This window comes from Somniosus microcephalus, unplaced genomic scaffold (assembly GCF_052327205.1).
Source record: "Somniosus microcephalus isolate GS21.2 unplaced genomic scaffold, FLI_Smic_1.0 unresolved_chr6, whole genome shotgun sequence".
Lineage (NCBI taxonomy): Eukaryota > Metazoa > Chordata > Chondrichthyes > Squaliformes > Somniosidae > Somniosus > Somniosus microcephalus.
The window spans coordinates 7,327,428-7,350,761 of record NW_028225184.1 but is presented as its reverse complement, the minus strand read 5'-3'; the positions used below and the strand labels follow the sequence as shown (position 1 = coordinate 7,350,761).

The 23,334-nt window shown below is 53.6% G+C and overlaps 1 protein-coding gene across 1 annotated transcript; it reads right to left on the bottom strand.

Moving 5' to 3' along the window:
• Positions 1-273: 273 nt before the first annotated feature.
• Positions 274-16,313, bottom strand: LOC147086929 (protein Aster-B-like). Its single transcript, XM_085978016.1, has 4 exons — positions 15,948-16,313; positions 14,423-14,443; positions 12,600-12,684; positions 274-855 (listed from the first exon to the last, which is right to left on the bottom strand). Exons 1-4 carry the CDS (start codon positions 16,311-16,313, stop codon positions 848-850), a joined length of 480 nt encoding a protein of 159 aa, XP_085834142.1. The 3' UTR covers positions 274-847.
• Between the last annotated feature and the right edge of the window lie 7,021 nt (positions 16,314-23,334).

Here is a 23,334-nt window from a genome sequence, read left to right as displayed (position 1 = left end):
AAAAAATTGGAAAAGAAGGTTGAAGAGGTGTTTCCTTTCACAGTTCATTTTAATGAAGACATTTCACTGGATAAATTCAAACAGAAATGTTCATAAGCTGGAAGAGTAGATTCTGAAGACAGTGTAAAATCTGCGGGGGGGGGAGGTGGTGAAGAGCACCACAGCACAATTAATATGCACTGCACGTTTTTTGTGATTTGATGGATTCTCCTATTTTGTCCCCTGTTGTCACTGGGTCACGGACGGGGCTATGGACGCAGACATTCTCCTGGGACCAAGGTCATTACGCTCTGCCCTATTTTATTGTGTCCTTAGGTAGAGATGTCCGGCCTCCACCCGTGGCCTGATTCTTTCCTAGAGCCTTACTGCATAGTGGGAAACAAAGGGAGGGGAAAATCAAGCCTGTTCCCCTCCACTCCATGGCACCCATGTATTGATGCATTGTATTGGCTCCACCCTGCAAATAAATACTGCTCAAGGGAACAGTTCAGAATGGCAGCTAAAAACACACCAGAAATACTTATCGATACTACTTCATAATCCAGCATAGAAGGAAAATCAACATAGATGCACAAGACTGATTGATGACCAGTGCATCAGCGAAGTACATCATCTCGCCAGTATCCATCCACCTCCTTGAGATATAGTGCAGTGTCATGAGCAGTTTGTCCTGACAGAGGTGGGAGATTCAGGCTAGCTGAGCTGCTTAGGTCTAACGTCATTCCCCATTGATGGTCTCCTTCTCCGTCAAGTCCCAGCTATCACTCAAATGGTTCACAATCTCCCAACTTCCCGAAGAATCCATTTGATGCCTTCGAGAAACCCGACAAGAGACTCTGCATCAGTATCATGTGCCTAATCAAATAAATAACCGGAAATGGAGGGAGCTGTTAGTTCACACACACTGACGACAAAGGTACACTCATCTAACCTGTTGACAATCTGCATTATTTGGAGCTTGCCGGTGATAACTAGCTTTCTCCCCAGGTAACAGGTGCAGCAGACGGTTAAGAAGGCAAATGGTATGTTGGCCTTCATAGCAAGAAGGTTCGAGTACAGGAACAAGGATATCTTGCTGCAGTTGTACAGGGCCTTGGTGAGACCACATCTTGAGTATTGTGTGCAGTTTTGGTCGCCTTATCTGAGGAAGGATGTTCTTGCCATGGAGGGAGTTCAGCGAAGATTCACCAGGCTGATACCTGGGATGGCAGGAATGACATATGAGGAGAGATTAGGTCGATTGGGCTTATACTCGCTGGAGTTTAGAAGAATGAGAGGGGATCTCATTGAAACTTATAAAATTCTGACAGGACTGGACAGACTAGATGCAGGAAGGATGTTCCCGAAGGCTGGGGAGTCCAAAAGGAAGGAATCACTGTAATACAGAGAAATGATATTGGGTCAAAAGATCAGGATAATGAAACAGTTTGGGTGGAGGTAAGGAATAATAAGGGGAAAAAAACACTAGTGGGCGTAGTCTATAGGCCTCCGAACAGTGGCAACTCTGTTGGACGGAGTATCAATCAGGAAATAGTTGAGGCTTGTAATAAGGGAACATCTATAATTATGGGGGATTTTAACTATCATATTAATTGGACAAATCAAATTGGGCAGGGCTGCCTTGAGGATGAGTTAATTGAGTGTATTAGGGATGGATTTCTTGAGCAGTATGTAACTGAACCGGCCAGGGGGCAAGCAACCTTAGATCTGGTCCTGTGTAACGAGACAGGATTAATTAAAAATGTCCTAGTAAAGGATCCCCTTGGACATAACATGGTTGAATTCCATATTCAATTCGAGGGTGAGAAGGTTGGATCTCAAACAAGCGTGCTAAGCTTGAATAAAGGAGACGATGAAGGTATGAGAGCGGAATTGAGTAGAGTGGATTGGGAAAATAGATTAAAGGGTAAGACGATACATGATCAGTGGTGTACATTTAAGGAGTTATTTTACAACTTCCAAAAAAAATATATTCCACTGAGAAGAAAAGGGTGTAAAAGAAAAGACAGCCATCCGTGGCTAAGTAAAGAAATTAAGGATAGTATTCGACTAAAAACAAGGGCATATAAGGTAGCCAAATCTAGTGGGAGGATAGAGGATTGGGAAAACTTTAAAAGAGAGCAAAAAATGACAAAAAGATTAAGAAAGGGAAGATAGATTATGAAAGTAAATTAGCAAAAAATATAAAAACAGATAGTAAGAGTTTTTATAGTTATATAAAAAGAAAAAGGGTGGCTAAAGTAAATGTTGGTCCCTTAGAGGATGAGACCGGGAAATTAATGGTGGGAAATATGGAGATGGCAAAAACACTGAATGAATATTTTATATCACTCTTTACAGTAGAAGACACTAAGAATATCCCAACACTGGACAAACAGGGGGCTAAAGGGGGGGAGGAGCTAAACACGATAAAAATCACTAAGGAAGTGGTACTCGGTAAAATAATGGGACTCAAGCCGGATAAATCACCTGGACCTGATGGCTTACATCCTAGGGTCTTGAGGGAAGTGGCGGTAGGGATTGTGGATGCATTGGTAATAATTTTCCAAAACTCCCTGGACTCGGCAAAGGTCCCGGCAGACTGGAAAACTGCTAATGTAACACCCTTATTTAAAAAAGGCAGTAGACAGAAGGCTGGAAACTATAGACCTGTTAGCCTAACATCTGTGGCAGGTAAAATTTTGGAGTCCATTATTAAGGAGACAGTAACAGGACATTTGGATAATCATAATTTAATAAGACAAAGTCAGCATGGTTTTATGAAGGGGAAGTCATGTTTGACAAATTTGCTGGAGTTCTTTGAGGAAGTAACATATAGGGTGGATAAAGGGGAACCAGTGGACGTAGTGTATTTAGACTTCCAAAAGGCATTTGATAAGGTGCCACACAAAAGATTATTGCTTAAGATAAAAAATCACGGGATTGGGGGGTGTAAGAGGGAGGGTTTTAAATTTTTGAGGCATTGGAACCAGTTTTGTGGTAGGTGTGACCTATACAAAAGGGACGGTCTACACCTGTGCAGAGATGGAACTGATGTTCTCGGGGTAATTTTTGATAAAGCAGTTCGGGAGCATTTAAACTAGTATGGCAGGGGGCTAGAAACCTATGTAGTGAAATAGAGGAAAGTGAAAGGCAGACAGAAATAAATGGTAAAAGGGTGAGGAACAAAAAACAAAGGGCCAAACTAATTCATAAAAAATGTGAGCATAAAAAAAGCCTGAGGGTTTTATACCTTAATGCGAGAAGCATCAGGAACAAGGTAGATGAATTAGCTGTGGAAATAGAGGTTAATAATTATGATCTAATTGGGATTACGGAAACATGGTTGCAGGGTGAGCAGGGCTGGGAGCTTAACATACAGGGGTATTCAGTATTTAGGAAGGATCGACAAAAAAGAAAGGGAGGAGGGGTAGCATTGCTAGTAAAAGAGGGGATAAATGCAATTGAAAGGAAGGATATTAACTCAGTTAATACAGAATCTATATGGGTGGAGCTAAGAAATAGCGAGGGGCGAAAAACATTAATAGGAGTGGTATATAGGCCTCCAAATAGTAAAATAGAGGTTAGGGAGGGCATCACGAGGGAAATTAGAGAAGCGTGCAATAAGAGCACAGCTGTCATCATAGGTGACTTTAACTTACATATAGATTGGACTAGCCTAATCAGTAAAAATAATGAGGAGGAGGAATTCCTTGAGTGTTTAAGGGATGGTTATCTGGATCAATATGTCGAGGAACCAACTCGGGAACAGGCTATATTGGACTGGGTACTGTGCAATGAGAAGGGACTAATCAGTAATCTTGTTGTACGGGGACCCTTGGGTCAGAGCGATCATAACATGATCGATTTCTCACTCGAAATGGAGAGCGAAGAAATTGACTCAGAGACTAAGGTCCTGAATTTAAACAAGGGGAATTATGATGCCATGAGACGGGAACTGAGTAGGTCTGATTGGACAACGTTCCTGAGAGGACTGGAGGTAGATAAACAATGGCAAACATTTAAAGATAGAATGACAAAATTGCAAAAATTGTTTATACCAATCTGGCATAAAAGGAAATCTAAAAAGGTGACTCAACCGTGGATAACAGGGGAAATTAGAGACAGCATAAAATCCAAAGATAGGGCGTATAAAATAGCCAAAAAAAGCGCCAGAGCGGAAGATTGGGAACAGTTTAAGATAGAGCAAAGGAGGGCAAAGGGAATGATCAAGAGGGGCAAAATAGCTTACGAAAACAAGCTGGCGGAAAATATAAAAACTAACTCCAAAAGCTTTTATAAATATATCAAAAGGAAAAGACTGGTGAAAACCAAAGTTGGTCCATTGCAGTCAGATACGGGGGAATATATAATGGGAAATAAGGAAATGGCAGATCAACTAAATGCATACTTTGGGTCAGTCTTTACGAAGGAAGACACAAAAAACCTCCCTGGGATATCGGGAAAAATAGGGACATTGGCAAAGGAGGAACTGACGCAAATCAATATCTCTAAGGATATGGTGTTAAGGAAGCTAAAGGGATTGAAGGTGGACAAATCCCCAGGGCCTGATAACATGCATCCTAGGGTACTGAAGGAGGTGGCCCTAGAGATAGCGGATGCACTAAGGATGATTTTTCAGAATTCATTAGACTCGGGAACAGTGCCGATGGATTGGAGGGTAGCTAACGTTACCCCACTATTCAAGAAGGGGGGTAGGGAAAAAGCAGGTAATTACAGACCTGTAAGCCTTACATCAGTTGTGGGCAAAATGCTGGAGTCCATCATTAAGGATGAAATAGCGGAGCACTTAGCAAATGGGGACAGGATAGGACAGAGTCAACATGGATTTACAAAGGGTAAATCGTGCTTGACTAATCTATTGGAATTTTTTGAGGGAGTAACTGGTAGAATAGATGGGGGAGAGCCAGTAGATGTGGTGTACCTGGACTTCCAAAAGGCCTTCGATAAGGTCCCACATAAAAGATTAGCATGGAAAATTGAGGCTCATGGGATAAAGGGGAAAGTTTTGGCGTGGATAGGGAACTGGCTGTCAGATAGAAAACAGAGAGTTGGAATAAACGGCTCATTTTCTGAATGGCAGGCAGTAACAAGTGGGGTACCACAGGGATCTGTCCTGGGCCCCCAGCTGTTCACAATTTACATTAATGACCTGGATCAGGGAGTCGGATGCAGCATTTCCAAATTTGCAGACGACACTAAACTAGGAGGTGGGGTGGGCTCAGAGGAAGAGACCAGGAAGCTCCAGAGCGATTTGGACAGACTGGGCGATTGGGCGGATAAATGGCAGATGCACTATAATGTGGACAAGTGCGAAGTTATCCACCTTGGGTGCAGGAACGGGAGGGCAAATTATTATTTAAATGGCAATAGATTGGGAGAGGGGGAAGTACAGAGAGACCTGGGTGTTCTTGTACACCAGTCACTGAAGGCGAGCATGCAGGTGCAACAGGCGGTCAAGAAGGCAAACGGTATGCTGGCCTTCATAGCAAAAGGGTTAGAATACAGGAACAGGGATACCTTGCTGCAGCTGTACAGGGCACTGGTGAGACCACACCTCGAGTACTGTGTACAGTTTTGGTCGCCTCATCTGAGGAAGGATGTTCTTGCCATGGAGGGGGTGCAGCGGCGATTCACCAGGCTGATACCAGGAATGGCGGGAATGACCTATGAGGAGAGACTATGTAGTTTAGGGATGTACACACTGGAGTTTAGAAGATTGAGAGGGGACCTCATAGAAGTGTATAAAATTCTGACAGGTCTAGACAGACTGGATGCAGAAGGAATGTTTCCCTTGGCGGGTGAGAACAGAACTAGAGGACATAATTTAAGGATAAGGGCTAAACCATTTAGGACAGAGATGAGGGGGAATTTCTTCACTCAGAGAGTGGTGAACCTGTGGAACTCATTGCCACAGAGGGCAGTGTACGCCAGCTCATTAAATATATTTAAGAGGGAATTAGATATATTTCTACGGGCAAAAGGGGTTAAGGGTTACGGAGAGAAGGCGGGGACGGGATACTGAATTAAAGGATCAGCCATGATCTCATTAAATGGCGGAGCAGGCACGAAGGGCCGAATGGCCTACTCCTGCTCCTATCTTCTATGTATCTATGTATCTATGTATATTCTGGCATGGATAGAGGATTGGCTATCTAACAGAAGGCAGAGAGTTGGGATAAATGGTTCATTCTCAGACTGGCAATCAGTAACTAGTGGTGTTCCGCAGGGGTCAGTGCTGGGTCCCCAACTCTTTACAATCTATATTAACGATTTGGAGGAGGGGACCGAGTGTAACATATCAAAGTTTGCAGATGATACTAAGATGGGAGGGAAAGTAGTGAGTGAGGAGGACATAAAAAACCTGCAAGGGGACATAGACAGGCTAAGTAAGTAGGCAGAGATTTGGCAGATGGAATACAATACTGGAAAGTGTGAGGTTATGCACTTTGGCAGGAAAAATCATCGAGCAAGTTATTATCTTAATGGCAAGAAACTGGAAAGTACTGCAGTACAAAGGGATCTGGGGGTCCTGGTGCACGAAACTCAAAAAGTTAGTATGCAGGTGCAGCAGGTGATCAAGAAGGCCAATGGAATGTTGGCTTTTATTGCTAGGGGGATAGAATATAAAAACAGGGAGGTATTGCTGCAGTTATACAAGGTATTGGTGAGACCGCACCTGGAATACTGCATACAGTTTTGGTGTCCATACTTAAGAAAAGACATACTTGCTCTCGAGGCAGGACAAAGAAGGTTCACTCGGTTAATCCCGGGGATGAGGGGGTGGACATATGAGGAGAGGTTGAGTAGATTGGGACTCTACTCATTGGAGTTCAGAAGAATGAGAGGCGATCTTATTGAAACATATAAGATTGTGAAGGGGCTTGATCGGGTGGATGCGGTGAGGATGTTTCCAATGATGGGTGAAACTAGAACTGGGGGCATAATCTTAGAATAAGGGGCTGCTCTTTCATAACTGAGATGAGGAGAAACATCTTCACTCACAGGGTAGTAGGTCTGTGGAATTTGCTGCCCCAGAAAGCGGTGGAAGCTACATCATTAAATAAATTTAAAACAGAAATAGACAGTTTCCTAGAAGTAAAGGGAATTAGGGGTTACGGGGAGCGGGCAGGAAATTGGACATGAATCTAGGTTCGGAATGGTCATGGCCCTGTGGGTGGCGGAGCGGGCCAGGGGCCGTGTAGCCTGGTTCTGCTCCTACTTCTTGTGTTCTAATTCTGTGTTAGTCCTTCAAGAGTAAATTGGGCCTGTTCCTGACTTGGGTGGAGATCACCTTTTACAGAAGGTAAGTACTGCAGGAAATACAGGGACAGAGTGATCTCCTGGACGAGTTTCGATCGCCTAGATGGGTCGGAGAGGAATTTCCCAGATTTTTTCTCCCAAATTGGCCACTGGTTTTTTTTATCTGGTTTTTCGCCTCTCCCGGGAGATCACATGGGTTCGGGTGGGATGGAGAGTGGAAGTAGATTTGAGGTTAGGATCAGATCAGCCATGATCTTATTGAATGGCGGAGCAGGCTCGAGGGGCCGACTGGCCTACTCCTGCTCCTATTTCTTATGTTCTGTTACTGGGGACATGGTTATAGAGGTCGGGAGTCCTGTTACTGGGGACATGGTTATAGGGGACGGGAGTCCTGTTACTGGGGACATGGTTATAGAGGACGGGAGTCCTGTTACTGGGGACATGGTTATAGAGGACGGGAGTCCTGTTACTGGGGACATGGTTATAGAGGACGGGAGTTCTGTTACTAGGGACATGGTTATAGAGGACGGTTGTCCTGTTACTGGGGACATGGTTATAGAGGACGGGAGTCCTGTTACTGGGGACATGGTTATAGAGGACGGAAGTCCTGTTACTAGGGACATGGTTATAGAGGACGGGAGTCCTGTTATTTGGGACATGGTTATAGAGGAGGAGTGAACAGCCATTTAAAGTCAAGATTTAAAATCCCATCACGCCAGGGTGAATTCAGTGTCTGATAAATTGTGGGCAGGTAGCAGCAAATGCAACGAAGACCTTTGTTCAATTTGGGTTGCACCAGAATCATTCGGCTCCTTTTCTCACCAGATCCTTGATTTACACCTGACACAAGTCACAGGAGAGGTGAAAGTAGCTTTCGTCCACAGGCAGCTGTCGGACGAGTGAGCACCAAGGATCCCGAGCAGCGCTGAGAGGCCCGAGCAGCGCTGGGCTCAACAGAGGTCAAAAAGAGCAACAAAAAACGGAATTTGATGCGGACGCATCCATCAGTACACTAAATACCGCGCACAGGAAAATATCAACCAATTGTAACATCACTCCCCATTCATGAAAGACAATTAATACATGTTATATCACACTGCAAACATCACCTAGCCCGAGTCTGTACCCCTGGGTCAGTATCTACAGTCAGCCCCAGTCTGTACCCCTGGGTCAGTATCTACAGTCAGCCCCAGTCTGTACCCCTGGGTCAGTATCTACAGTCAGCCCCAGCCTGTACCCCTGGGTCAGTATCTACAGTCAGCTCCAGCCTGTACCCCTGGGTCAGTATCTACAGTCAGCCCGAGTCTGTACCCCTGGGTCAGTATCTACAGTCAGCTCCAGTCTGTACCCCTGGGTCAGTATCTACAGTCAGCCCCAGTCTGTACCCCTGGGTCAGTATCTACAGTCAGCCCCAGCCTGTACCCCTGGGTCAGTATCTACAGTCAGCTCCAGCCTGTACCCCTGGGTCAGTATCTACAGTCAGCCCCAGTCTGTACCCCTGGGTCAGTATCTACAGTCAGCCCCAGCCTGTACCCCTGGGTCAGTATCTACAGTCAGCCCCAGTCTGTACCCCTGGGTCAGTATCTACAGTCAGCCCCAGTCTGTACCCCTGGGTCAGTATCTACAGTCAGCTCCAGCCTGTACCCCTGGGTCAATATCTACAGTCAGCCCCAGTCTGTACCCCTGGGTCAGTATCTACAGTCAGCCCCAGCCTGTACCCCTGGGTCAGTATCTACAGTCAGCTCCAGCCTGTACCCCTGGGTCAGTATCTACAGTCAGCCCCAGTCTGTACCCCTGGGTCAGTATCTACAGTCAGCCCCAGCCTGTACCCCTGGGTCAGTATCTACAGTCAGCCCCAGTCTGTACCCCTGGGTCAGTATCTACAGTCAGCCCCAGCCTGTACCCCTGGGTCAGTATCTACAGTCAGCTCCAGCCTGTACCCCTGGGTCAATATACAGTCAGCACCAGCCTGTACCCCTGGGTCAATATCTGCAGTCAGCCCCAGCCTGTACCCCTGGGTCAGTATCTACAATCAGCCCCAGTCTGTACCCCTGGGTCAGTATCTACAGTCAGCCCCAGCCTGTACCCCTGGGTCAGTATCTACAGTCAGCCCCAGTCTGTACCCCTGGGTCAGTATCTACAGTCAGCCCCAGCCTGTACCCCTGGGTCAGTATCTACAGTCAGCCCCAGTCTGTACCCCTGGGTCAGTATCTACAGTCAGCCCCAGCCTGTACCCCTGGGTCAGTATCTACAGTCAGCTCCAGCCTGTACCCCTGGGTCAGTATCTACAGTCAGCTCCAGCCTGTACCCCTGGGTCAGTATCTACAGTCAGCACCAGCCTGTACCCCTGGGTCAGTAACTACAGTCAGCCCCAGCCTGTACCCCTGGGTCAGTATCTACAGTCAGCTCCAGCCTGTACCCCTGGGTCAGTATCTACAGTCAGCCCCAGTCTGTACCCCTGGGTCAGTATCTACAGTCAGCACCAGCCTGTACCCCTGGGTCAGTATCTACAGTCAGCCCCAGCCTGTACCCCTGGGTCAGTATCTACAGTCAGCCCCAGTCTGTACCCCTGGGTCAGTATCTACAATCAGCCCCAGCCTGTACCCCTGGGTCAGTATCTACAGTCAGCCCGAGTCTGTACTCCTGGGTCAGTATCTACAGTCAGCCCCAGTCTGTACCCCTGGGTCAGTATCTACAGTCAGCCCCAGCCTGTACCCCTGGGTCAGTATCTACAGTCAGCCCCAGTCTGTACCCCTGGGTCAGTGTCTACAGTCAGCTCCAGCCTGTACCCCTGGGTCAGTATCTTAAGTCAGCCCCAGTCTGTACCCCTGGGTCAGTATCTACAGTCAGCACCAGCCTGTACCCCTGGGTCAGTATCTACAGTCAGCCCCAGCCTGTACCCCTGGGTCAGTATCTACAGTCAGCCCGAGTCTGTACCCCTGGGTCAGTATCTACAATCAGCCCCAGCCTGTACCTCTGGGTCAGTATCTACAGTCAGCTCCAGCCTGTACCCCTGGGTCAGTATCTACAGTCAGCCCCAGCCTGTACCCCTGGGTCAGTATCTACAGTCAGCCCCAGTCTGTACCCCTGGGTCAGTGTCTACAGTCAGCCCCAGTCTGTACCCCTGGGTCAGTATCTACAGTCAGCCCCAGCCTGTACCCCTGGGTCAGTATCTACAGTCAGCTCCAGTCTGTACCCCTGGGTCAGTATCTACAGTCAGCACCAGCCTGTACCCCTGGGTCAGTAACTACAGTCAGCCCCAGCCTGTACCCCTGGGTCAGTATCTACAGTCAGCCCCAGTCTGTACCCCTGGGTCAGTATCTACAGTCAGCCCCAGTCTGTACCCCTGGGTCAGTATCTACAGTCAGCCCCAGCCTGTACCCCTGGGTCAGTATCTACAGTCAGCCCCAGCCTGTACCCCTGGGTCAGTATCTACAGTCAGCCCCAGCCTGTACCCCTGGGTCAGTATCTACAGTCAGCCCCAGCCTGTACCACTGGGTCAGTATCTACAGTCAGCTCCAGTCTGTACCCTTGGGTCAGTATCTACAGTCAGCCCCAGTCTGTACCCCTGCGTCAGTATCTACAGTCAGCCCCAGCCTGTACCCCTGGGTCAGTATCTACAGTCAGCCCCAGTCTGTACCCCTGGGTCAGTATCTACAGTCAGCTCCAGCCTGTACCCCTGGGTCAGTATCTACAGTCAGCCCCAGCCTGTACCCCTGTGTCAGTATCTACAGTCAGCCCCAGCCTGTACCCCTGGGTCAGTATCTACAGTCAGCCCCAGCCTGTACCCCTGTGTCAGTATCTACAGTCAGCCCCAGCCTGTACCCCTGGGTCAGTATCTACAGTCAGCTCCAGCCTGTACCCCTGGGTCAATATCTACAGTCAGCTCCAGCCTGTACCCCTGGGTCAGTATCTACAGTCAGCCCCAGTCTGTACCCCTGGGTCAATATCTACAGTCAGCCCCAGTCTGTACCCCTGGGTCAGTATCTACAGTCAGCTCCAGTCTGTACCCTTGGGTCAGTATCTACAGTCAGCCCCAGTCTGTACCCCTGGGTCAATATCTACAGTCAGCCCGAGTCTGTACCCCTGGGTCAGTATCTACAGTCAGCCCCAGTCTGTACCCCTGGGTCAGTATCTACAGTCAGCCCCAGCCTGTACCCCTGGGTCAGTATCTACAGTCAGCCCCAGCCTGTACCCCTGGGTCAGTATCTACAGTCAGCCCCAGCCTGTACCCCTGGGTCAGTATCTACAGTCAGCCCCAGCCTGTACCACTGGGTCAGTATCTACAGTCAGCTCCAGTCTGTACCCTTGGGTCAGTATCTACAGTCAGCCCCAGTCTGTACCCCTGCGTCAGTATCTACAGTCAGCCCCAGCCTGTACCCCTGGGTCAGTATCTACAGTCAGCCCCAGTCTGTACCCCTGGGTCAGTATCTACAGTCAGCTCCAGCCTGTACCCCTGGGTCAGTATCTACAGTCAGCCCCAGCCTGTACCCCTGTGTCAGTATCTACAGTCAGCCCCAGCCTGTACCCCTGGGTCAGTATCTACAGTCAGCTCCAGCCTGTACCCCTGGGTCAATATCTACAGTCAGCTCCAGCCTGTACCCCTGGGTCAGTATCTACAGTCAGCCCCAGTCTGTACCCCTGGGTCAATATCTACAGTCAGCCCCAGTCTGTACCCCTGGGTCAGTATCTACAGTCAGCTCCAGTCTGTACCCTTGGGTCAGTATCTACAGTCAGCCCCAGTCTGTACCCCTGGGTCAATATCTACAGTCAGCCCGAGTCTGTACCCCTGCGTCAGTATCTACAGTCAGCCCCAGTCTGTACCCCTGGGTCAGTATCTACAGTCAGCTCCAGCCTGTACCCCTGGGTCAGTATCTCCAGTCAGCCCCAGCCTGTACCCCTGCGTCAGTATCTACAGTCAGCCCCAGTCTGTACCCCTGGGTCAGTATCTACAGTCAGCTCCAGCCTGTACCCCTGGGTCAGTATCTCCAGTCAGCCCCAGCCTGTACCCCTGTGTCAGTATCTACAGTCAGCACCAGCCTGTACCCCTGGGTCAGTATCTACAGTCAGCTCCAGCCTGTACCCCTGCGTCAGTATCTACAGTCAGCCCCAGCCTGTACCCCTGTGTCAGTATCTACAGTCAGCCCCAGCCTGTACCCCTGGGTCAAAATCTACAGTCAGAACAAGTATTTCTGATGTCAACATTGAGGCTCACTGTTTCCCCCTCAAACAAAACGTGACTCTCATCAATACCCTACTGTCACTCGAACCTACACTCTGCCTCGCCCACCGCCGGCCCCGCCCAACACCCGCCTCACACCCACAGTCGGCCTCACCCTCAATCAGTCGCTCTGAATCGGGCAGCTTCTTGAACAGTTTGTGAAAGTCTTCGTTCCGCTGTTTGTATGTGGGGCTCAACACCTGGAAGAAAGATACAATTTCTCCAGAGGAATATCTGGATCAAACACCGCTCTTCCTATCCAAATCAACCTTATTACAAATACGTACACAGCTGTCAAGTCACTGAAAATGCAGGCTCTAAAATGGTTTCCATGCATCTTGCAATATGAAGGAGACACACAGTTCAATCCTTCTCCTTTTTGGAAAACTAATGGAATATGTAACAGAAATCAAAGCAAACCTCAGACTTAGCATGACTGAGCGACGTTAATTTAAGCAGGATGGCAATTAAAAGAAATGAACATGCAACTGGAGTCACGAGAAGCGCGATCACAGCACATTAACTGCAGTGACCATCTCTCAGCCCATCGGCCAGTTAGCGCACAAGATCCCACAAACAATATTCTGTTTTAGCGATGTTGATTGAGGGATAAATATTGGCCCCAGGACAACTGGACAACATCCTGCGCTTCTTCGAAATAGTGGCTGCTGGGAACTTTTGCATCCACCTGAAATGGCAGGCGGGGCCCTCGTGTTAACGTCTCATCCGAAAGACTGCAACTCCGACAGTGCAGCCCCTCCGACAGTGCGGCACTCCCTCAGTGCTGCCCCTCCGACAGTGCAGCGCCCTCCCTCAGTACTGCCTCTCCGACAGTGCGCGCTCCCTCAGTACTGCCCCTCCGACAGTGCGGTGCTCCCTCAGTATTACCCCGCCGACAGTGCGGCACTCCCTCAGTACTGACCCTCCGACAGTGTGGCACTCCCTCAGTACCGCCCCTCCGACAGTGCGGCACTCCCTCAGTGCTGCCCCTCCATCAGTGCGGCGCTCCCTCAGTACTGCCCCTCCGACAGTGCGGTGCTCCCTCAATACTGCCCCTCCGACAGTGCAGCGCTCCCTCAGTGCTGCCCCTCCGACAGTGCGGTGCTCCCTCAGTGCTGCCCCTCCGACAGTGCGGTGCTCCCTCAGTACTGCCCCTCCGACAGTGCAGCGCTCCCTCAGTACTACCCCTCCGACAGTGCGGCGCTCCCTCAGTACTGCCCCTCCGACAGTGCGGTCCTCCCTCAGTACTGCCCCTCCGACAGTGCGGCGCTCCCTCAGTACTACCCCTCCGACAGTGCGGTCCTCCCTCAGTACTGCACTTATTTACTCATCAATAAGTGATTAGCTGGGATCTACTCTTCTCTAATCAGATATATATAAGGAAAGTGGAATGGTGCCTGGGCGTAGAGCCCAGCACACACCTATCGGGCCTGGGATTGTATCCAGTCTAGACCAAGAAAATTGCCCTATTTATTTGGTATCCAGGAATCCCAAGGGAAATGAGATCCAGAGATTTCAGTATGGCTCTTTTTAGGCAAAAGTTCGAAGGCTCTGCCATTTCCTTTGGCAAGGGCCTCCTTGACTTGGGCTCTGCTGTTCTTCCTTCTGGCCAGTGCCAGCTTTAGATTTCACCCTCTGACCCATCGGACAATCTCAGCTCAGGGGCTCCCCGGTTCTCTAGATTCCATGCAGATGACGTGATGGATTCTCTCAAATTTGAGACACATTGATGAGAACATATGTCCAGAAAGGACAAGAAAGAGATACTGGCGTGTCTTGCAGCAGCATTAGTTAATCCCACCGTGACACACAATTCCACAGCAATGGTTCTCGAACTGTAATTTAACAATAGCACAAACCAACGTAAGGCAACACAGACATAAAACACAGAATCATAAAACACAGAATTAAAAATCAAGAATTGCACTTTATACTCACGTTGTACCAGCTCTGCATTTTCTGGAAGATAAAAGAAAAGAAAATATAAATCTGTGATTGATAAGTGTTTAAGGAAGAGGGGAAAGGTTTGGATTACAGAGCAAATAGCAGGAGCGGGGAAAAGATGGGATTATAGATCAAATAGCAGGAGAGGGGAAAGGATTGGAGTCAAAAGCACGTAAATGGTAAAAAAAGTGAACAACTTCCTCACAAACATTATTGAACACAATGTGAGAAATGGTGCAGATGTGTCACACACCATCCTGTCTATATATCGCCATTCCTTTATCGTCGCTGGGTCGAAATCCTGGAACTCCCTCCCTAACAGCACTGTGGGAGCACCTTCACCACACGGACTGCAGCGGTTCAAGAAGGCGGCACACCGCCACCTTCTCAAGGGGCAATTAGGGATGGGCAATAAATGCCGGCCTTGCCAGCGACACCTGCAACCCGGGTGTTAGATCAAGGTAATTTCAGTGGACCACACTGATCTGAGGTCAACACACCAAAATTAAAGTTTGCGAGTCCGGTGGTAATAAAGGGGGCGGGTACATCTGCTGCGGTATAAAGCCAGCCATTTTGAACATCCTTGTTAGTTGGATAAAGGAAGTCAAACAGTGTAAATCAAGTGATGCAATAAATCGACTATTTAAAACTTACCACCGGACTCGCAAACTTTAGCTTTAGTGTGTTGACCTCAGATCAGTGTGGTCCACTGAAATTACCTTGATCTAACACCGGGAATTAATAAAAAATATCTGATTTACATAAGAAATATGAGCACAAGTTGGACATACGGCCCCTCGAGCCTGCTCCGCCATTCAATGAGATCACGGCTGATCATCGACCTCAACTCCACTTGGCCGCCCAATCCCCATATCCCTCGATTCCCCGAGAGTCCAACAATCTCTCGATCTCAGCCTTGAATATACTCAACGACTCAGCCTCCACAGCCCTCTGGGGCAGAGAATTCCAAAGATTCACCAAAGTCAAGAAATTTCTCAGCTCAGTCCTAAATAGCCGACCTCTTATCCCGAGACGATGACCCCTACTTCTAGACTGTCCAGCCAGGGGAAACAGCCTCTCGGCATCTACCCTGTCAAGCCGTATAATAATTTTATATGTTTCAATGAGATCACCTTTCATTCTTCTAAACTCCAGAGAGTATAGGTCCAATCTACTCAATCTCTCCTCATAGGACAGCCCTCTCATCCCAGGAATCAGTCTAGTAGCCTCTTACTGTGTGTCCTGGATATACTTAGTACTTGTTAAGGTGCCTTCTACCTCTGCTAGGTAAAGATTACAACGAGAGAGGACAAAGAGAATCTTCTCCTGACTAATCAACAAGAATTTAAGAGATGCTGAGAGAATCTGCCGAGAGATGTGCCAAGCACCTTCTATAGCTGGTATTCCTTTTGGACTTCTGAGGGAGCTATTATTTGCTGCAAAGGACAATGTATTCAGAGTCTGAGACAGCTTTCCTGCCCAGTGCCGAGAGTAGGTGGTAAATACGCTGGCTTCTTACCCGCGAGTTCTTGCTGTTGCGCCCGGGAGTGGAGTGGCTGTACTGGTTGCCACAGGACAACCTTTCTGAGGAGCTATCTGAACCCTTCTCCAGCACACTTTCCCCGTCCGTGGCCTTCGGGCAGAGCGGCAGCCGCTTGCGTAGCGCCGGCGAGCTGGTAGGAGTGCTCCTTGCGGAGTTACTGGCAGTGCAGCTGTGGAGAGAATGGGAACAGTTAACGGAGCTGGATTGCAGGAGGCAGAGCAACACACCAATATCCAAGAACCTCAGTCTCTCTGCACTCTCTGCACTCCTGTCCCAAACGGCAGATTCTTCCCTCTCCACCAGCCCCCCGCCATCAACCTCTCCCTCTCTCCCCACCCCCATCAACCTCTCCCTCTCTCCCCACCCCCATCAACCTCTCCCTCTCTCCACACCCCCATCAACCTCTCCCTCTCTCCCCCCCCATCAACCTCTCCCTCTCTCCCCCCCCCATCAACCTCTCCCTCTCTCCCCCCCATCAACCTCTCCCTCTCTCCCCCCCCATCAACCTCTCCCTCTCTCCCCCCCCATCAACCTCTCCCTCTCTCCCCCCCCCCCCATCAACCTCTCCCTCTCTCCCCACCCCCATCAACCTCTCCCTCTCTCCCCACCCCCATCAACCTCTCCCTCTCTCCGCCCCCCCATCAACCTCTCCCTCTCTCCCCCCCCATCAACCTCTCCCTCTCTCCCCACCCCCATCAACCTCTCCCTCTCTCCCCCCCATCAACCTCTCCCTCTCTCCCCCCCACCCCCATCAACCTCTCCCTCTCTCCCCCCCACCCCCATCAACCTCTCCCTCTCTCCCCCCCCATCAACCTCTCCCTCTCTCCCCCCCATCAACCTCTCCCTCTCTCCCCCCCACCCCCATCAACCTCTCCCTCTCTCCCCCCCACCCCCCATCAACCTCTCCCTCTCTCCCCCCATCAACCTCTCCCTCTCTCACCCCCACCCCCCATCAACCTCTCCCTCTCTCCCCCCCACCCCCATCAACCTCTCCCTCCTCCCTCTCTCCCCCCATCAACCTCTCCCTCCTCCCTCTCTCCCCCCCATCAACCTCTCCCTCTCTCCCCTCCCCGCCCATCAACCTCTCCCTCTCCCCACCCGCCCCCATCAACCTCTCCCTCTCTCCCCCCCCATCAACCTCTCCCTCTCTCCCCCCCACCCCATCAACCTCTCCCTCTCTCCCCCCCACCCCCATCAACCTCTCCCTCCTCCCTCTCTCCCCCCCATCAACCTCTCCCTCCTCCCTCTCTCCCCCCATCAACCTCTCACTCTCTCCCCCCCCATCAACCTCTCCCTCTCTCCCCCCCCACCCCCATCAACCTCTCCCTCTCTCCCCCCCACCCCCATCAACCTCTCCCTCCTCCCTCTCTCCCCCCCATCAACCTGTCCCTCCTCCCTCTCTCCCCCCATCAACCTCTCCCTCTCTCCCCTCCCCGCCCATCAACCTCTCCCTCTCCCCCCCACCCCCATCAACCTCTCCCTCTCTCCCCCCCATCAACCTCTCCCTCTCTCCCCCCCACCCCATCAACCTCTCCCTCTCTCCCCCCCACCCCCACCAACCTCTCCCTCTCTCCCCCCCACCCCCATCAACCTCTCCTTCCTCCCTCTCTCCCCCCCATCAACCTCTCCCTCCTCCCTCTCTCCCCACCCCATCAACCTCTCCCTCTCCCCCCCCACCCCCCATCAACCTCTCCCTCTCTCCCCACCCCCATCAACCTCTCCCTCTCTCCCCCCCACCCCCCATCAACCTCTCCCTCTCTCCCCACCCCCATCAACCTTTCCCTCTCTCCCCACCCCCTTCAACCTCTCCCTCTCTCCCCACCCCCATCAACCTCTCCCTCTCTCCCCCCCGCCCCCATCAACCTCTCCCTCCTCCCTCTCTCACCCCCCCATCAACCTCTCCCTCTCTCCCCACCCCCATCAACCTCTCCCTCTCTCCCCTCCCCATCAACCTCTCCCTCTCTCCGCACCCCCATCAACCTCTCCCTCTCCCCCCACCCCATCAACCTCTCCCTCTCTCCCCCCCCAATCAACCTCTCCCACTCTCCCCACCCCATCAACCTCTCCCTCTCTCCCCTCCCCGCCCATCAACCTCTCCCTCTCCCTCCCTCCCCCATCAACCTCTCCCTCTCTTCCCCCCCCATCAACCTCTCCCACTCTCCCCACCCACATCAACCTCTCCCTCTCTCCCCCCCGCCCATCAACCTCTCCCTCTCCCCCCCCATCAGCATCCCCCTCTCTCCCCCCCCATCAACCTCTCCCTCTCTCCCCCCACATCAACCTCTCCCTCTCTCCCCCCGCCCATCAACCTCTCCTTCTCTCCCCACCCCATCAACCTCTCCCTCTCTCCCCCCCCGCCCATCAACCTCTCCCTCTCTCCCCACCCCATCAACCTCTCCCTCTCTACCCCCCCCGCCCATCTACCTCTCCCTCTCCCCCCCGCCCCCATCAACCTCTCCCTCTCTCCCGCCCCCATCAACCTCTCCCTCTCTCCCCCCCTGCCCATCAACCTCTCCCTCTCCCCACCCCCATCGACCTCTCCCTCTCTCCCCCCCATCAACCTCTCCCTCTCCCCCCCCATCAACCTCTCCCTCTCCCCCCCCATCAACCTCTCCCTCTCTCCCCCCCAATCAACCTCTCCCTCTCTCCCCTCCAATCAACCTCTCCCTCTCTCCCCTCATCAATCTCTCCCTCTCTCCCCCACATCAACCTCTCCCTCTCCCCCCCATCAACCTCTCCCTCTCTCCCCACCCATCAACCTCTCCCTCTCTCCCCACCCATCAACCTCTCCCTCTCTCCCCCCAACAACCTCTCCCTCTCTCCCCCCCATCAACCCCTCCCTCTCTCCCCACCCATCAACCTCTCCCTCTCTCCCCCCAACAACCTCTCCCTCTCTCCCCACCCATCAACCTCTCCCTCTCTCCCCCCCATCAACCTCTCCCTCTCTCCCCCCAACAACCTCTCCCTCTCTCCCCCCCATCAACCTCTCCCTCTCTCCCCCCAACAACCTCTCCCTCTCTCCCCCCAACAACCTCTCCCTCTCTCCCCACCCATCAACCTCTCCCTCTCTCCCCACCCATCAACCTCTCCCTCTCTCCCCCCAACAACCTCTCCCTCTCCCCCCCCATCAACACCTCCCTCTCTCCCCACCCATCAATCTCTCCCTCTCTCCCCCCAACAACCTCTCCCTCTCTCCCCACCCATCAACCTCTCCCTCTCTCCCCCCCATCAACCTCTCCCTCTCTCCCCCCAACAACCTCTCCCTCTCTCCCCCCCATCAACCTCTCCCTCTCTCCCCCCAACAACCTCTCCCTCCCCCCAACAACCTCTCCCTCTCTCCCCCCCATCAACCTCTCCCTCTCCCCCCATCAACCTCTCCCTCTCCCCCCCACCAACCTTTCCATCTCCCCCCCACCATCAACCTCTCCCTCTCTCCCCCCATCAACCTCTCCCTCTCTCCCCACCCAACAACCTCTCCCTCTCCCCCCCAAATCAACCTCTCCCTCTCCCCCACCCCATCAACCTCTCCCTCTACCCCCCCATCAACCTCTCCCTCCTGCCTCTCTCCCCCCCATCAACCTCTCCCTCTCCCCCCCGATCAACCTCTCCCTCCTGCCTCTCTCCCCCCCATCAACCTCTCCCTCTCTCCCCCCGCCATCAACCTCTCTCTCTCCCCCTCTCCCCCCCAATCAACCTCTCCCTCTCTCCCCCCCAACCTCTCCCTCTCTCCCCCGCAATCAACCTCTCCCTCTCTCCCCACCCCCATCAACCTCTCCCTCTCTCCCCCCCGATCAACCTCTCCCTCTCTCCCCCCCACCCCCATCAACCTCTCCCTCTCTCCCCCCACCCCATCAACCTCTCCCTCTCTCCCCCCCACCCCCATCAACCTCTCCCTCTCTCCCCCCCATCAACCTCTCCCTCTCTCCCCCCCACCCCCCATCAACCTCTCCCCCCCATCAACCTCTCCCTCTCTCCCCCCCACCCCCCATCAACCTCTCCCTCTCTCCCCCCCACCCCATTAACCTCTCCCTCTCTCCCCCCACCCCCATCAACCTCTCCCTCTCTCCCCCCACCCCCATCAACCTCTCCCTCCTCCCTCTCTCCCCCCCATCAACCTCTCCCTCCTCCCTCTCTTCCCCCCCATCAACCTCTCCCTCTCTCCCCCCCACCCCATCAACCTCTCCCTCCTCCCTCTCTCCCCCCATCAACCTCTCCCTCCTCCCTCTCTCCCCCCCCATCAACCTCTCCCTCTCTCCCCCCCATCAACCTCTCCCTCTCTCCCCTCCCCGCCCATCAACCTCTCCCTCTCCCCCCCCCATCAACCTCTCCCTCTCTCTCCCCCACCCCCCATCAACCTCTCCCTCTCTCCCCCCCCCATCAACCTCTCCCTCTCTCCCCCCCACCCCCATCAACCTCTCCCTCTCACCCCCCCACCCCCATCAACCTCTCCCTCCTGCCTCTCTCCCCCCCCATCAACCTCTCCCTCTCCCCCCCGATCAACCTCTCCCTCCTGCCTCTCTCCCCCCATCAACCTCTCCCTCTCTCCCCCCCCATCAACCTCTCTCTCTCCCCCACTCCCCCCCAATCAACCTCTCCCTCTCTCCCCCCCAACCTCTCCCTCTCTCCCCCCCAATCAACCTCTCCCTCTCTCCCCACCCCCATCAACCTCTCCCTCTCTCCCCCCCATCAACCTCTCCCTCTCTCCCCCCCACCCCCATCAACCTCTCCCTCTCTCCCCCCCACCCCCATCAACCTCTCCCTCTCTCCCCCCCACCCCATCAACCTCTCCCTCTCTCCCCCCCATCAACCTCTCCCTCTCTCCCCCCCCATCAACCTCTCCCTCTCTCCCCCCCACCCCCCATCAACCTCTCCCCCCCCATCAACCTCTCCCTCTCTCCCCCCCACCCCCCATCAACCTCTCCCTCTCTCCCCCCGACCCCCATCAACCTCTCCCTCTCTCCCCCCACCCCCATCAACCTCTCCCTCCTCCCTCTCTCCCCCCCATTAACCTCTCCCTCCTCCCTCTCTTCCCCCCCATCAACCTCTCCCTCTCTCCCCTCCCCGCCCATCAACCTCTCCCTCTCTCCCCCCCACCCCCATCAACCTCTCCCTCTCTCCCCCCCATCAACCTCTCCCTCTCTCCCCCCCACCCCCATCAACCTCTCCCTCTCTCCCCCCCACCCCCATCAACCTCTCCCTCCTCCCTCTCTCCCCCCCATCAACCTCTCCCTCCTCCCTCTCTCCCCCCCCATCAACCTCTCCCTCTCTCCCCCCCATCAACCTCTCCCTCTCTCCCCTCCCCGCCCATCAACCTCTCCCTCTCCCCCCCCATCAACCTCTCCCTCTCTCCCCCCCACCCCCCATCAACCTCTCCCTCTCTCCCCCCCATCAACCTCTCCCTCTCTCCCCCCCACCCCCATCAACCTCTCCCTCTCTCCCCCCCACCCCCACCAACCTCTCCCTCTCTCCCCCCCACCCCATCAACCTCTCCCTCCTCCCTCTCTCCCCCCCATCAACCTCTCCCTCCTCCCTCTCTCCCCACCCCATCAACCTCTCCCTCTCTCACCCCCACCCCCCAGCAACCTCTCCCTCTCTCCCCACCCCCATCAACCTCTCCCTCTCTCCCCACCCCCATCAACCTCTCCCTCTCTCCCCCCATCAACCTCTCCCTCTCTCCCCACCCAACAACCTCTCCCTCTCCCCCCCCAATCAACCTCTCCCTCTCCCCCAATCCCATCAACCTCTCCCTCTCCCCCCCCATCAACCTCTCCCTCCTGCCTCTCTCCCCCCCATCAACCTCTCCCTCTCCCCCCCCATCAACCTCTCTCTCTCCCCCTCTCCCCCCCAATCAACCTCTCCCTCTCTCCCCCTCTCCCCCCCAACCTCTCCCTCTCTCACCCCCATCAGCCTCTCCCTCTCCCCCCACCCCCATCAACCTCTCCCTCTCCCCCCCATCAACCTCTCCCTCTCTCCCCCATCAACCTCTCCCTCTCCCCCCCATCAACCTCTCCCTCTCTCCCCCCCAATCAACCTCTCCCTCTCTCCCCCCCATCAACCTCTCCCTCTCCCCCCCATCAACCTCTCCTTCTCTGCCCCTCATCAACCTCTCCCTCTCTCCCCCCAACAACCTCTCCCTCTCTCCCCCCATCAGCCTCTCCCTCTCCCCCCCACCATCAACCTCTCCCTCTCCCCCCGCCCCCAACAACCTCTCCCTCTCCCCCCCATCAACCTCTCCCTCTCCCCCACCCCATCAACCTCTCCCTCTCTCCCCCCCATCAACCTCTCCATCTCTCCCCCCCCATCAACCTCTCCCTCTCTCCACCCCCCCATCAACCTCTCCCTCTCTCCCCCACCCCATCAACCTCTCCCCCTCCCCCACCCCATCAACCTCTCCCTCTCTCCCCCCCCATCAGCCTCTCCCTCCCCCCACCCCCATCAACCTCTCCCTCTCCCCCCCATCAACCTCTCCCCCCCCATCAACCTCTCCCTCTCTCCCCCATCAACCTCTCCCTCTCTCCCCCACCCCATCAACCTCTCCCTCTCCCCCACCCCATCAACCTCTCCCTCTCCCCCACCCCCATCAACCTCTCCCTCTCCCCCCGCCCCCATCAACCTCTCCCTCTCCCCCCCATCAGCATCCCCCTCTCTCCCCCCCATCAACCTCTCCCTCTCTCCCCCCACATCAACCTCTCCCTCTCTCCCCCCCGCCCATCAACCTCTCCCTCTCTCCCCCCAACAACCTCTCCCTCTCTCCCCCCCATCAACCTCTCCCTCTCCCCCACCCCCATCAACCTCTCCCTCTCCCCCCCATCAACCTCTCCCTCTCCCCCCGCCCCATCAACCTCTCCCTCTCCCCCCCATCAACCTCTCCCTCTCTCCCCCCAACAACCTCTCCCTCTCTCCCCCCCATCAGCCTCTCCCTCTCCCCCACCAACCTCTCCCCCCCATCAACCTCTCCCTCTCTCCCCCCCATCAACCTCTCCCTCATCAACCTCTCCCTCTCTCCCCCCATCAACCCCTCCCTCGCTCCCCCCCATCAACCCCTCCCTCTCTCCCCCCCATCAACCCCTCCCTCTCTCCCCCCCATCAACCCCTCCCTCTCTCCCCCCCATCAACCCCTCCCTCTCTCCCCCCCATCAACCCCTCCCTCTCTTCCCCCCATCAACCCCTCCCTCTCTCCCCCCCATCAACCCCTCCCTCTCTCCCCCCCACATCAACCTCTCCCCCTCTCTATCTCTGTCTGTGTCTCTCTCTCTCAGTCTGTCTCTCTCTGTCTCTCTCTCTCTGTCTCTGTCTCTCTCTGTCTCTCTGTCCCTCTGTCCCTCGCTCTCTCTGTCTCACTCTCTCAGTCTCGCTCTTTCTG